The sequence below is a fragment of the Delphinapterus leucas genome, chromosome 1 (genome assembly GCF_059928025.1).
Source record: "Delphinapterus leucas isolate spDelLeu-1000000601 "Yukka" chromosome 1, BTC_Dleu_Yukka2, whole genome shotgun sequence".
Lineage (NCBI taxonomy): Eukaryota > Metazoa > Chordata > Mammalia > Artiodactyla > Monodontidae > Delphinapterus > Delphinapterus leucas.
The window spans coordinates 94,956,806-94,972,749 of NC_143129.1; the positions used below are offsets into that span (position 1 = coordinate 94,956,806).

Consider the following 15,944-nt stretch of genomic DNA (forward strand, 5'->3'; position numbering starts at 1 on the left):
CATGTGGGATCTTCCCAGACCGGGGCACGAACCCGTCTCCCCTGCATCGGCAGGCGGACTCTCAACCACTGCGCCACCAGGGAAGCCCCAAAATTTACCATTTTAACCATTTTTAAGTGTACAGTTCAGTATCAGGTACATTCATATTGTTGTGCAATCATCACCACCATCCATCTCCAGAACTTTTTTCATCTTGCAAGACAAACTCTAAACCTATTAAACAACAGCTCCCCATTCTCCCCTCTCTCCAGCCTCTGCAACCACCGTTCTACCTTGTCACTGTTAATTGGACCACTCTAACTAGCTCACATGAGTGGCATCAGAGTATTTGTCCTCTTGTGACTGCATATTTCTCAGCATCCATGTTGCAGCATGTTTTTAAGGCTGAAAATATTCTGTGTATGTACACCACATTTTGTTTATGCATTCATCTGCTGATGGACACTTGGGTTGCTTCCACCTTTTGGCTGTTGTGAATAATGCTGCTATGAATATGGGTGTACAAATATCTGTTCATGTCCCTGCTTTCAATCATACCTAGAAGTGGGACTGTGTATGATAATTCTGTTTTTAACTTTTTGAGGAACTGCTGTACCGTTTTCCGTAGCAGCTGCATCATTTTATATTCCCACCTGCAGTGCACAAGGGTTCCAATTTCTCCATATCTACACCAGCATTTGCTATTTTCTGCATTTTTTGGCTTGTTTTGATAGCCATCTTAATGGGCGTGAGGTGGTATCTTACTGTGGGTTGTTTTGTTTTTTTTTTTTCGGTTGCACCAGGTCTTAGTTGTGGCATGTGAACTCTTAGTTGCGTCATGCATGGGGAATCTAGTTCCCTGACCAGGGATCGAACCGGGCCCCTGGATTGGGAGCATGGAGTCTTATCCACTGTGACACCAGGGAAGTCCCTCATTGTGGTTTTGATCTACATTTCTCTAATGATTTGTGACGTCAAGCATCATTTCCTATAATTACTGGCCATTTGTATATCATCTTTGGAGAAATATCTATTTGGGTTCTTTGCCCACTTTTGAATCAGGTTTTTTGTTGTTGAGCTTTTGGAGTTCTCTATATTCTAGATTAATCTTTCTGTTATATGATTTGCACATATTTTCTGTGGGTTGCCTTTTTGCTTTGTTGATGGTGTCCTTTGATCCATAAAAGTTTTAAGTTTTCATGAAGTCCAATTTGTCTTTTTTTTCTTTTGTTGCCTGTGCCTTTGGTGGTGTAACCCAGAAACCATAGCCAAATCCAAAGTCATGAAGCTTTCCCCTTACGTTTTCTTCTAAGAGCTTTATAGTTTTTTAGCACTTATATTTAGGTCTTTGATCCACTTTGAGTTAATTTTTGTATATGGTATTAGGTAAAGGTCCAACTTAATTCTTTTGTATGTGGATATCCTGTTTTCCCAGCGTCAACTGTTGATAAGACTTCCTTCCATATTGAATGGTCTTGTCACCCTTGTTGAAAACTGACAGTATATGAGAGTGTTTATTTCTGGGCTGTCTATTCAATTCCATTATGCTGGTATCACACTGTTTTGATTACTGTAGCTTTGTGATAAATTCTGAAACCAGGAAGTGTGAGTCCTCCAACTTTGTTCTTCTTGTTCAAGATTGTTTTGGCTATTTGGGTTTCCTTGAGATTCCATATGAATTTGAGGATGGATTTTTAAATTTTTGTAAAAAAGCATCACTGAAATTTTTGATAGGGATTGCATTAAATATGTAGATCACAGTCTGGGTGGTACTGACTTAAAAAAATTTTTTTTCACTTTATTAAGTGTCAGACCAGTATACTGGTCTGACCATTCTGTCACACTACCCCACAGATGAGGAGCGATGGGATTATGTCAGGTGTCAAAACAGTATTGACTTTTTAACAATCTTAAGCCTTCCAGTGGGAGGGACTTATGTCATATTTAATTTCTTTCAGAAATATTTTGTAGTTTTCACTGTACAAGTCTTTCACCTTCTTGGTTAATTCCTAAGTATTTTATTCTCTTTGATGCTATTGTAAGTGGAATTGTTTTCTTAATTTCCTTTTTGGACTGTTCATTATTAGTGTATAGAAACGCAACTGATTTTGGATGTTGATCTTGTAACTTTCCTTCTTAGTTCTAATAGTTTTTTTGGTGAAATCTTTAGGATTTCTACATATAAGACCCTGTCATCTCCAAACAGATCATTTTACTTCTTTTCCAATTTGGCTGCCTTCTGTTTCTTTTCCTTGCCTAATTGGCTAGAACTTCCAGTACTATGTTGAATATAAGTGGCAAAGTGGGCATCCATGTCTTGTTCCTGATCTTAAAAGCTTTCAGTCTTTTACCACTGAGTATGATGATAGCTGTGTGTGTGGTTCATAAATGATTTTTATTATGTCATTGTAGTTTCCTACTATTCTTAGTTTTTTTATCATGAAGATGTGTTGAATTTTGTCAAGTGACTTTTCTGCATCAACTGAGATGACTGTGTTTTTTTCTTCATTCTATTAATGTGGTATATTACATTGATTGATTTCCATATGTTGAACCATCTTTGCATTCCAGGAATAAATCCCATCAGGTTATGGCATATAATCCTTTTAATATGCCACTGGCTTCTGGTTGCTAGTATTTTGTTGCTAATTTTTGCATCTATATTCAAAAAGGATATTGGTCTGTAGTTTTCTTATAAAGTCTTAACGGGCTTTGGTATCAGGGCAATATTTTGCCTCATAGAATGACTTCGGAATGGGAAATGTTCCCTTTTTTACAATTTTTGGAATTGGTGTTCTTTAAATATTTGGTAGAATTCACCCATGAAGCCATCAAGTCCAGGGCTTTTCTTTTGTCAGGAGGTTTTTAATTACTAATACAATCTCCTTATGAATTATGGATCTATTTTCTATTTCTTCATGGTTCAGTCTTGGTTTTGTGTTTCTAGTTATTTGCCCATTTCATCTAGATTATCCAGCTTGTTGGCATACAGTCATTCATAGCATTCTCCTATAATTCTTTTTATTTCTGTAGAATCAGTAGTAATGTCCCTGCTTTCATTTCTAATTTTAGTAATTTGAACCTTCTCTTTTTCTTAATATAGCTAAAAGTTTGTCAATCTTTTCAAAGAACCAACTTTTGATTTTGTTGATTTTTCTCTGTTTTTTCACGTTCTCTCTGCCTCTGCTCTAATCTTCATTATTCCTTCCTTCTGCTAGTTTTAAGTTTAGTTTATTGTTCTTTTTCTAGTTCCTTAAGTTGTAAAGTTAGGCTGTTGATCTGAGATCTTTTTTTTTTTTTTTTTTTGCCGTATGTGGGCCTCTCACTGTTGTGGCCTCTCCCACTGCGGAGCACAGGCTCCGGACGCGCAGGCTCAACGGCCATGGCTCACGGGCCCAGCCGCTCCACGGCATGTGGGATCTTCCCGGAACGGGCACAAACCCGTGTCCCCTGCATCGGCAGGTGGACTCTCAACCACTGCGCCACCAGGGAAGCCCGATCTTTCTTTTTTAATGTAAGCATTTACAGCTATAAATTTTCCTGAGCGCCACCTTCACTACATCCCATAAGTTTTGGTAAATTGTGTTTTCATTTTCATTAGTCTCCAGGTTTTTTGTGTTTTTTTTAAATATTTATTTATTTAGGCTGCACTGTGTCTTAGTTGCGGCACACAGGATCTTCCTTGTGGCATGCGGGATCTTTAGTTGTATCATGTGGACACTTGGTTGTGTGCTGGTGGGCTCTTAGTTGTGGCACGTGGGCTTCTTTAGTTGTGGCATGCATGGGGGGATCTAGTTCCCTGATCAGAGATCAAACCCAGGCCCCCTGCATTGGGAGTGCGGAGTTTTACCCACTGGATCACTAGGGAAGTCCCTAGGTATTTTCTAATTTCCCTTTTAATTTCTTCTTTGACCCACTGGTTTAACTTCTACAAATTTGTGAATTTTGCAATTTTTCCTTTTGTTGCTTCTAACTTCATCCTATTTTGGTTGGAGAAGATACTTTGTATAGTATCTTAAGATATCTGTTGAGACTTAATTTGTGGCGTAACGTATGGTCTGTCCTGGAGAGTGTCCCATATACACGTAAGAATGTGTATTCTGTTCTGTTGTGTATTATTCTAATCTGTTACATGTAGTTGGTTTATCGTGTTGTTGTCCTCTGTTTTTTCTTATCTTCTGCTTGGTTGCCCTACCCAGTGATGAGAGTGGGGATTGAAGTCTTTAACTATTACTGTAAAAACTCCATTTCTCCCTTCAGTTCTGTCAATTTTTGCTTTATAGATGTTGATGGTGTGTTATTAGGTAAGTAACTTCAGCATTTCTTGAATCCACTGAGACCACTGCCACTTTTCACTGTCACACCTCTCCTTACGTCCCTTCTTAGACACAGTCCAGGTTCCAAAATCTGTTACTAAAAGCACTTCCTGACATTGCTCTCCCTCTCTATCCTATTCTCCTGGCAATACAAAGCTTGATTAAATCTATCTGTCTGTCTCCTTAAGCAGCTGGTTATGACTGGAGAAAATATACAACTACACTGACCAGCCTTAGTTCCATGACTGTGAACCTCAGCACAGCTCAGCAACCCTGTTTTCCCTGGTCAGCATGCTTTTAGTTTCTCCAAGTCAACTATACTCCACTTCCTTTTTTTTTCATAATTACCATGCTCCAACCTCAATCTCTGCTAAATGGCTCTATTTTTCTTTCATTCATTCAATTTATTCTTTTGGCTGCGTCAGGTCTTAGTTGCAGCACGCAGGATCTTTTGTTGCAGTGTGCAGGCTTCTCTCTAGTTGTGGCAGCACGTGGGCGCTGTAGTTGCACATGGGCTCTCTAGTTCTGGCATGTGGGCTTAGTTGCCCCTTGGCACGTGGGGTCTTTGTTCCCCCATCCCCTGCATTGGAAGGCAGATTCTTAACCACTGGACCACCAAGGAAGTCCCTCTATTTCTATTTTTTTTTTTTTAATTAAGTATAGTTAATTTACAATGTTGTGTTAGTTTCTGGTGTACAGCAGAGTGATTCAGTTATACCTATTTTCTTTTTCATATTTTTTTCCATTATGGTTTATTACAATATATTGAATACAGTTCACTGTGCTATACAGTAGAGCCTTGTTGGTTATCTATTTTATATATAGTAGTGTGTACATGTTAATTCCAACCTCCTAATTTATTCCTCCCCCTGTCCCCTTTCCCCCCCTTGGTAACCACAAGTTTGTTCTCTATGTCTGTGAGTCTGTTTCTGTTTCATAGATAAGTTCATTTGTATCACGTTTTAGATTCCACATATAAGTGATATCATATGGTATTTGTCTTTCTCTGACTTACTTCACTTAGTATGATAATCTCTAGGTCCATCCGTGTTGCTTCAAATGGCATTATTTCATTCTTTTTTATGGCTGAGTAATATTCCATTGTATTTATGTACCACATCTTCTTTATCCATTCATCTGTCAATGGACATTTAGGTTGTTTCCATGTCTTGGCTGTTGTAAATGGTGCTGCTATGAACGTAGGGGTGCATGTATCTTTTCAAATAAGAGTTTTCTCCAGATATATGCCCAGGAGTGGAATTGCAGGATAATAGGGTAACTCTATTTTTAGTTTTTTTGTTTGTTTTAATTGAAGTATAATTGGTTTACAGTGTTGTGCCTCTTTGCCCATTTTTGAATTGGATTGTCTTTTTTTTTTGGCTGTGCCAGGTCTTCGTTGCTGCATTGGGCTTTCTCTAGTTGTGGCAAGCGGGGGCTAACTCTTCGTTGTGGTACGTGGGCTTCTCATTGTGGTGGCTTCTCTTGTTGAGGACCATGGGTTCTAGGCGCGCAGGCTTCAGTAGTTGCAGCACACAGGCTCTAGTAGCTGTGCTGCTAGTTGCAGCACGTGGGCTTCAGTAGCTGTGGCGCGTGGGCTCAGTAGTTGTGGCTCATGGGCTCTAGAGCACAGGCTCAGTAGTTGTGACACACGGACTTAGTTGCTCTGCGGCATGTGGGGTCTTCCCGGACCAGGGATCGAACCCGTGTCCCCTGCATTGACAGGCAGATTCTTAACCACTGTGCCACCAGGGAAGTCCTATTTTTAGTTTTTTAAGGAACCTCCATACTGTTCTCCATAGTGGCTTTACCAATTTACATTCCTACCAACAGCATAGGAGGGTTCCCTTTTCTCTACACCCTCTCTAGTTATTATTTGTAGACTCTTTCTTTGATGATGGGATTCTGACCTGTGTGAGGCAATACCTCACTGTAGTTTTGATTTGCATTTCTCTAATAATTAGCCATGTTGAGTATCTTTTCTTGTGCCTCTTGGCCTCTGTATGTCTTCTTTGGAGAAATGTCTGTTCAGGTCTTCTGCCTTAAATAGCTCTACTTCTTACTTTGCTAAGAAAATAAAAGCAACCAGAGATAATTCCTACTTGCTTCTACCTCCAAGTCTGTACACATATACTCTGTTTTCCTTCTCACCTATGCAAAAACTGTTCTTTATCCTATACTCTTCTGCATCACTGGTTCCCCTCTCTACGTGATCATTCCATCAGCAGACATGCTGTATATTAACTCTCAAAATAAGGAAAAACCCACCTATATCCTAAAACCCCCTCCAACTCATGATTCATTTCTTTGCCTTCCTTTTTTTCTGTGTACTATCTATCTCCCCTTTTACATTTCCCATTTTCTCAACCCACTCAGTCCTTTGCCCCCTCATGCCACTAAAACAGTATCTTTCACAATTATAAATGTTGCCATATCTAGTAGCTCAGCCATCATCTTACTTAGCTTCTTAGCAGCATCTGACACAGATGAACATTCCTTAAACACCTTCTTCACTTGGTTTCTACCACACTCTCCAAGTTTTCTTCCAAATGTCTGATTTGGCTGATTTCCTGCTTCAGTGGTTCATCTTCCTTTATCCAATTAGTGGTTTTCCAGTGCCCAGGGCTTAGTCTTCCTATTTCCTTATCTATTCTTTATGTAATCTCTTTCCCAGGGCTTTAATACCAGCTATATGCTGATGACTCCTAGAGTTACTTCTCTCTGGGGCTCTAGGTTTTTATTTTAATAGTGCCTATTCCACTTGAATGTCTAATTAGGTTTCCCACATTTACATATCTAAAGTAAAACTCTTGCTTTTCTCCCCATACCTGTCTCTCCTCTGGTCTTCTCCATTTCAGTAAATGGTACCATCCGTTTACTCAGTTATTCAAGCCAAGAAGGTAGGAATCATCCTTGATTCTCTTTCTCATACCCTCCATCCAGTTTATTAACAGGTCTTGCCAACCAACCATAATTTCAAGTTATATCCCTATTCTGACCACTTATCATCACTGCTCCCACCATGCTAGTCCAAGTCACCAATATTTTTTGCCTTATTACCACATTAGTTTCCTAGCTGGTTTTCCTACTAACAAACACCCTTTGCCACTACATTCTTTCAATGATGGTCAGGATGATCTCCCAGAACCCTCCAATGTCTTCCTATCACATCTGGAACACAAGACCTCATCATGGCCTACAAGAGCCTATATGATCTAGGCACCGATCACTTCTCCATCCTCATCCTGTAGCACTTTCCTCTCCCCTTTACTCTACACCAGTCACACTACACTGGCCACCTTGCCATTCCTTGAACCTGCTAAGCTTCTGTATCCAAGAGGGGACTTGCTGTCTCTGCATGGAACGCTCTTCTGGTAAATATGCACATGGCTGACTGCTTTACCTCATTCAGGTCTGTGTTCAAGTGTCAACCCAGAAAGGTCTTGCCTAACCACCAAGTCTAAAACAGACACTCCATCAACCACCACCGCCACCACCCCTGGTTACCCATTACCTCTTTATCTTGCTTTAATTTTCTTTATAGCAAGTGTCAGTACCTGACATATACTACCTATCTATCTATGTATCTGTACACACACACTCTTACTCAATGTCTCTCCCGCTAAAATGTAGGATCCTTTAAAAAGCAGTGTATCCCCAATATCTAGAATAGTGCCCAGAACATAAAAGGTGTTGGGTAATATTTTGATTGAATGAATGAGAGATCATCATTTCATCTTTTTATGAATGAGAAAACTGAGACATAGAACACAGAACTAGGGTTAGGCACAGGAAATGTCTCTTTTTAGTGAAAATAAGCATTATTTTTCTCATGGTCCTGTCCAAGCCATTTGAGATATTTCTTAACCACTTTGGTTAATAATTATTAAAACAGCTAAAATATGAAAGCTATCTCAATATATACATTTCTCCCAAATGGTAAACTGTCTAGAAAGGGCCCCAGCTAGACTCTCTCCATATTAATCACTGGGTTGCTCCTGATGCTATTCCGAAAATTCAGGAGAGGGCCTCTTCCTGTAGTCTCTACTACAGCTCAGAGGGAGTCATCGGCAACATCCCACCTCACCAGCCAAAAGGAACACAAAATATGAAGCGATCATAAGGGAGAAACAGTGTCTGATGGACCCCTGAATAATCAACTTATTGCCTTTCTAATACAAAATGAGCTTTTCCCAATTTAGACTCATAATACTGCCAAAGCTCTCAACAACATCTGAGCTATATATACGGAATGACAAAAATATGCAGACATACTTGACATTTTACAAGGATGTCAAAGAAATCTTCATCAGGCTCTTTGTTGTCATTAGTCATCAGGTGGCCAAGTACTGACTGACTGTTGTTTTGTGTCAGACGAAGCCCGGGCAAATTACTGAAACTGGCTCTCTGATCATCCAAACGGCGGCTCTGTGAGCTGGCAAGAAGGTCTAAAAACTCATCTGTGTTGGGGGACACCATGGAAACAGATGGTGCTATGAAAAGAGGAAAAAAAATCAAAAAATAATAAAGTTACTTAAGCATATTTATTATATACATACAATTTCTTTCTGCCTTATTCACTCCCAACACCCTTTCTGCCCTCCTGCTTTAGCTCTGTCACTGAGAGTCACTGATAGGCTGGGGCCAGACTAGATGGGTGGGGAGGGAAGAATGAATCCCAGAGTACTTCAGATGGTCCGCTTGGAGGTAATTCGGACTTGACTATATTTCCCTTTATCTAATGTCACCCAATATGTAACTTTATAAGATATGGGGCTAGATTTCAGAAGGTAACTAAATTGTTTTTCTCACATACTTTCTCAGACCAGGATGAATGGACAGTATTTTTATCCCATGCCCTGGATAGGACATTCAGCTAACTAAACTTTGAGTTAAGTGCTGCTGGCAAGTCTTGGTCTATGGGGGAGGAAGTCTTTTGGTAACTGAAATAGAAAATTTTAAGTAACCTATTTCAGATCTTTCGAAGGCTCAGGCAAGCCTTAGCTTCTGCTATAGCCATAGGTTCCTCTTCAGTCTGTCTTGGCTTTTCTTTTTTAATCCACATATGAAGTATCTGCATTTTACATGTAATTATAAGGTATGTATAACTATAATTTTTTCCTCATTATTTTTATTTTTTTAAAGTTAGATTTTTTTCCCCCACCCCCTAGGAAACTTGGGAGGCAGTATGGTATAGTTAGTAGAAAGTGCACTGGACCAGAAATACAGATAAACTTAGGGGAACTGAAACAAAACCTTGTCTGAAACTGTACAAATACCAACGTTTCAGATGTACCTTGATTCAGGCTCCTTTACTGTACCTCCTAAATTCTCAGAAATAAATCACAAGAATATCAAATTGCAGGAGAAGCACAGATAACTTACTTTGTAGCATCATTCTGGGGGGAGTGGCAGAAGCTGCTGTTGAAGCTGATCCGGAGTTCTGTTCTTTTAAGCAGCACCTCTGATCATCCATCCGATTGCTCTGAAATCGGCTCAGTAGGTCAAAGAACCCTTCATCTCCAATAGTATCTGCACTGATTTTCTAAAATATTGAGAGGAAATCTAAATATTTCAGCATTATCCTTAGATCATCAATGAAACAATATCATATATACCTCAAATGCAAATGGTAAACGATGAAGATTAAAAATAAAAAATTGACATTTTCTTTATACAAGATGCCAACCACTTGGTAATAAGTTATTTCAATCCAACTAACAAAAAGCATTTCTAGTTATTTTTTAATCCTTGTATTCCTAAAGCTAAATAAATGTACCTCAGACTTAGGGGAACTGCTACAGATACTGAATAAATTATGCAAATATCAGTGATACAGGCATGTACCCCAGGTTCAAAGTTCAGTTCTAAGATTCTACAACAGAATTTAAGTAAACTAGTCTTTCTAAGAACTGATTAAAGTAAGAAAGCATGTATATTTTCCTGGCATATTGATTTTTAAGGTCTTTTATTGTATTTGAAGATCCTGAAGAAATATAAACTTCAAATAAATGAATATTTGAGACAGAGGGGTACCAGTTATACTTTATTTGGAAAGCTTCAAAACTAAAATAACTAATGTTTAATAAAAGTAATTATTTTAGTTTTCATAATGATAGTATTATAATAGAAGTACATATATACAAACTGTTATGAGCCTTGGGAGAAGGGTTTAACTAATTCTTAAGTGAAACAGCAGAAACTTATGTGATATTTGAGTGGGTTCCTGGAGAGTGAATAAGCATTTGCAGGGTAGAGATGTTTCACACAGATTAATGCGTAATTCCAAAGCTTTGTAGTGTTTAGGGGATAATGAACTGAAGGGTATGCAGGGGTGGTGAAAAGGGGAGGGGAAGAAGAGACCAACACAAGGACCTCTGTATGACATACTAACAAGTTAAAGACATCCTATGTGACATAAGAGAAGCACTGGTAATAGCCAATTTTAAGCAGTTTTGTACAGAAACAGAACTGGCCCTTCCAATTGATTGCAAGGGTTAATAATGGAAGGAAAGGGGTCAGTTCAGGTGCCTATTCCAGAAATCCGTGTAAGAGATAAAGCAGTACATTAAGAACTAACACATAGTAACAGAGATTTTTTTTTAAAGGTGGGGGGACGGTGGTCAGGGCAGATCTGAGTGATATAGGGATTAACTGGATGTGGTCAATGAAGGAGAGGGAGTCTAGAATGACACCAGCGTTCCTAGCTTGGGTGACAGTGTAGTATACATGGTATCCCTTTAATTGAAGTAAGGAAAACAGGAGGGCTTGAGACAGCACAATTTTTAACACGTCAAGCTTGAGGTTTGGGAATAAGTGTGTACATAAGCTGTAGTCAACTGTCTTAATCACTAACAAAAAGACTTTTCCCTAGGGGCAAAAAGCCTCTAATTAAAAATTCTGAATATCAAAAGACAGGCTCCAAAAATACAGACATTTTTGGTTGGGCTAAGTGGGCTTAGTTAAGACCTCAAACCTTGAACAAAGATATGCCTTCCAGATCTACAAAAATATTCTTGGACCATTTTTATATACCCCATAATATTTTTAATAATATAATAATAATTATAATAATTTCCTTTTGTTAGTCATACATGTGTAAGGAACATGTAAAAAACTGATAAAAACCAAGGCAAAGGACACTACAAGGGTGCAGATACAAAAAAAAAAAATGCTGACAACAGGACCAATAGAAATTTCTGTTAAAAAAATAAAAGGCTAACAATTTTTTCAAAGGTTCTCAACTGCTTGAAAAATGGACTTGATAATTTGAAGTATCTTCTTTGTAATTTATTTTGATCTTTTTATCAGACTGTAGGGTAGGTAGAGATACCCCTGATACTTACCAGTAAACCCATGGTATTTTTCAACTTCTAAATATTTTTTTATGTTCAATAATCTGATTTCTATGCTCACTTTTAAACAAAATCGTTTTTAACTGTATAATTTTAACAATAGAAATAAATAGAAATTGATGCATGCAGACACTCTTCATTTTAAATTAGTATTTAAAACTCCTTGAACATCTGAATTTCATTTGTTCTGACTTCTAGACTGAGTGGAGGACATTTTCACTGGGAGACACTCTGGTGAAATGAAGGTAGTATTTTTGCAAACAACAGTGACTTAAAACACAAAGAAATAATTACTGCCCAAAGTAGTGGAGCAACTTATCTATGAATGGAGTAATTATAGTTTCTAGCTTTGAAGAACACAGAAAAGATAGGAAAATACAGAAGACTTCTTTGAATAACAAAGATATTTTATACTGAATATCTAAAAATATATTACAAAAATCCAGTATGAATATAAAAAACTCAAAACACAATACTCAAGAACTTATTTTAAACATACCCTTTGAGAATTTGAAATTCGGTGATCGATGGAATTACTGGCATCTTGGAGAACTTTAGTGGAGGAATTACTTTTGTATTTTTTCCCCTTCAATCTGTTGACAAAGAGGAGCTTTGCAGAAGGTTTGGCAATAAGAGGTTTTTGTTTAGCAAGAATTTCACTGTTCCAGTTTTGAACCTACACAATTATAAATGGAAAGCACGACATGAAAAAAAACCACCAAAGCTATATATAATCTGCCATTTAGTAATTGGGGGTGGGGAGGGGGGTGAGTGGCTTAGATCTCTTAATAAATTCCTTTTTGCCAGTATCTCTCACTGTTTTCTTTTTTAATTATCTTTGGCTGCATTGGGTCTTCGTTGCTATGTGCGGGTCTAGTTGTGGCGAGCAGGGGCTATTCTTCGTTTTGGTGCGTGGGCTTCTCTTGTTGCGGAGCATGGGCCCTAGGTACATGCTTCAGTAGTTGTGGCATGCGGGCTCAGCAGTTGTGGCTCATGGGCTCTAGAGCGCAGGCTCAGTAGTTGTGGCGCACGGGCTTAGCTGCTCTGTAGCATGTGGGATCTTCCCAGACCAGGGCTCAAACCCATGTCCCCTGCACTGGCAGGCAGATTCTTAACCACTGCGCCACCAGGGAAGTCCCTAACTCACTGTTTTCAACAGCTTGTACCGAATGTGTGTTACGGATTTCTCATTATCAAAATATTAAAATGGAGGTTTTTAAAAACCTAAGAAAAGAAAACAAAGTTTGCGAAAAGTCCATAAAAATAAAATTTAAATGGTCAGAGAAGAAGCCAAAGTTTTATTCTTGGTATGAGTTACTTAGAAATCTGCTACAATTGGAAATTTTGGATGTATGTAGAATTTATAACCCTAAAAAATAACATCTAAAACTTACATAGCAGTAGTAACCTTTTGTTGATAAAACTGTACTGAACTCTTTGACTTTATTATGACTTCCAAACAGGAAATTAGGGACTTCCCTGTTGGTCCAGTGGCTAAGAATCCATCTTCCAATGCAGGGGACGCGGGTTTGATCCCTGGTCAGGGAGCTAAGATCCCACATGCCGCAGGGCAACTAAGCCCGCACGCTGCAACTACGGAGAACACAGGCCACAACTAGAGAGCCCACGTGCCACAACGAGGAGCCCATATGCCTCAACTAAGACCCAAGGCAGCCAAAACTAAAACAAATAAATATTTATTATGAGGTAAAAAAAAAAAAATCACAAATAACTAATTCCACTTAAACATATTTTAAATTAGACATAAAGCTTTATCATCATTAGGCTCTTGGAAAATTACAGGGTTGAATCTGGTCAGCTTCTCATGGAATTTACTGTTGGTACCACTACAGATGCACCAAATTAATTTTGTTGCTTATTACTAGTTTCCTACCTACTAGAAAAATGAAGAAGATCTAAATTGACTTAAGTTTTCTGTGTTCTGGTTTTTTTTTTTTTTAAATAATCTATAGATTTAAGGATTTGAGAACCACTCACCAATATAAGAGGTAAATATATGGGGGAAATCATAAAGCCCTTCAGAAGTTAACCAGAAGTTTTTAAAAAACTCTGTAACTGTTTGGAATAAAAAAATATTGGATATTAGTTCAAATCAGATGTTGGTCTTATGAAGACTACTTACACAAAAAATGTCAATATTAAAAAATAATATGCCTATTATAATAGGGCAGAGGAATATTTCATTACATGGAAAGATGTTGATATATTACTATGTCTTATAAAATAGTATCTATAATATGATATTCATATGAAAATGCAAGAAGAATAAATACAAAAACATTAATTTTGGTTACTACTGGTAGGTGGGATTACCAATAATTTCAATTTCCTTGTTGGAAGTTTCCAAATGTGTTTATAGTTCCAATAAACACATTTTATAAAAAGTGTTTCAAGAAATACATCATAAAGGAGTAAAAGCATACCGTAACAATGTAAAATTAAGATAAATGGAGGTAGCAGAAAGCAGCCTAGATTTGTTCTTCAATAACCTTTTTCCAATTATAAAGTCCCTTCTCTGTTACTTAAAAAAAAAAAACCTAGAGAAGATGCATCTTGAACAGTTATTTCTTTGTTAGTTAAAAAAAAATGCTTTTCAAAAATGCAGCTAAAAACACTAGCTTGATCATACATATCATTAATCTTGCCAATAATGTTGCTGTTATTTAGTTGAAAAAAGTCTTCCTAATCCTTTTCTGATTTTCCTGTTCTTCATTTAATTAAAAAAACAAAGTAATGCATGTACATGGTAAAATAGTAAAATATTCAAACAGTTCAAAATAGTATATAAAAGTGTTTCTCCTAACCCAGATAGCAATTCTTTTCCCAGAGGCAATCGTTACTAGCAAGTATCTCATATATTATTCCAGAAATGTCTTATGCATCTACAAAGGATATATATGCATAAAACTTTTTTCTTAAACAGATGGCAGCATACCGTACACATTCTTTTTGCATTGTACTCGATTCTTTTCAAAGGAAAATGTTAAAGTGATACCCATATATGACAAGACTTATTTAAATTAAAAGTTGCTAAAATATTTTGTTATTATAGTTCAAGAAATAAAAACTGCCAACCTTTTCTGGTGTTAACTTCATAAGTTCCATGTTTTCCATACTGTGTCGGCGTCCAAACTTGGGGCGTGCACCTTGGTAAAAAAAGTTAAGTAAGCCAGGGAGCCCTTAAGACTGAAAATTCAGCATCACTGTGTTATTCAAATTTAAAGTCTGCTACAAAAACCCACATGGAAGGAGGAAACATGTATTCGTTCAAGAATAATAATTTTCCACACCAACTAAATTAAAATAAAATATACACTCCCTCTAAAACGTTTTCATGTAAGGAAGTTAACGTTTTGGTTGGAAACTAACTTTGGTTACTAACTACCCCTTAATTTAGAAAAGGCATTTTTATAATAACTAGTTTTATATGATACACAGTCTCCTAAAAACAACCCAAACAAACTGTAGAGAGGTTTAAGTAGAAACACAAGGAAAACATAAGGCCTTCAAATTTGAGGTAAGAACCAAAATAACATCCCCAGTACTATATTATTACTCTTCTGAGTTACCTGTTTCCATTTTAAGATCTCATTAGATGACAGATTTACTGCCAGTCAGGAAAAAAGTTAAATAAAAAGATCTTCAAAATATTTTTCCAAAAAGTTGTCATTAAATATGAAGAACTTTCATATCCATTCAATCTTTAATATTTTAAAAGGCATAATATAAGAAATACATGATACCTGATAGCCAGCTTCAGAAATAAACCACGGGGCGGGGGTGAGGGGTGCCTTCAAGATGGCAGAGGAGTAAGACGTGGAGATCACCTTCCTCCCCACAAATACATCAGAAATACATTTACATGTGGAACAACTCCTACAGAACACCTACTTAACTTTGGCAGAAGACCTAAGACTTCCCAAAAGGCAAGAAACATCCCCACGTACCTGGGTAGGACAAAAGAAAAAAGGAAAAACAGAGACAAAAGAATAGGGATGGGACCTGCACCTCTGGGAGAGAGCTGTGAAGGAGGAAAAGTTTCCACACACTAGGAAGCCCCTTCACTGGTGGATACAGGGGGTGGCGGGGGTGAAGCTTGGGAGCCACAGAGGAGAGTGCAGCAACAGGGGGTGCGGAGGGCAAAGCAGAGAGATTCCCGCACAGAGGATCGGTGCCGACCAGCACTCATCAGCCTCAGAGGCTTCTCTGCTCACCTGCTGGGGCAGGCGGGGCTGGGAGCTGAGGCTCGGGCTTTGGAGGTCAGATCCCAGGGAGA

The 15,944-nt window shown here is 38.0% G+C and overlaps 1 protein-coding gene across 1 annotated transcript in view; it reads right to left on the reverse strand.

Moving 5' to 3' along the window:
• Positions 1-15,944, reverse strand: part of GPSM2 (G protein signaling modulator 2) — a 62,587-nt gene that overhangs the window by 2,207 nt on the left and 44,436 nt on the right. The window contains exons 11-14 of the mRNA XM_022584172.3: positions 14,744-14,814; positions 12,147-12,323; positions 9,678-9,837; positions 8,568-8,785 (exon numbers count right to left, since the gene is read on the reverse strand). Of these exons, the coding sequence (XP_022439880.1) occupies positions 8,568-8,785; positions 9,678-9,837; positions 12,147-12,323; positions 14,744-14,814 (626 nt within the window). The remainder of the gene's footprint in view (positions 1-8,567; positions 8,786-9,677; positions 9,838-12,146; positions 12,324-14,743; positions 14,815-15,944) is intronic.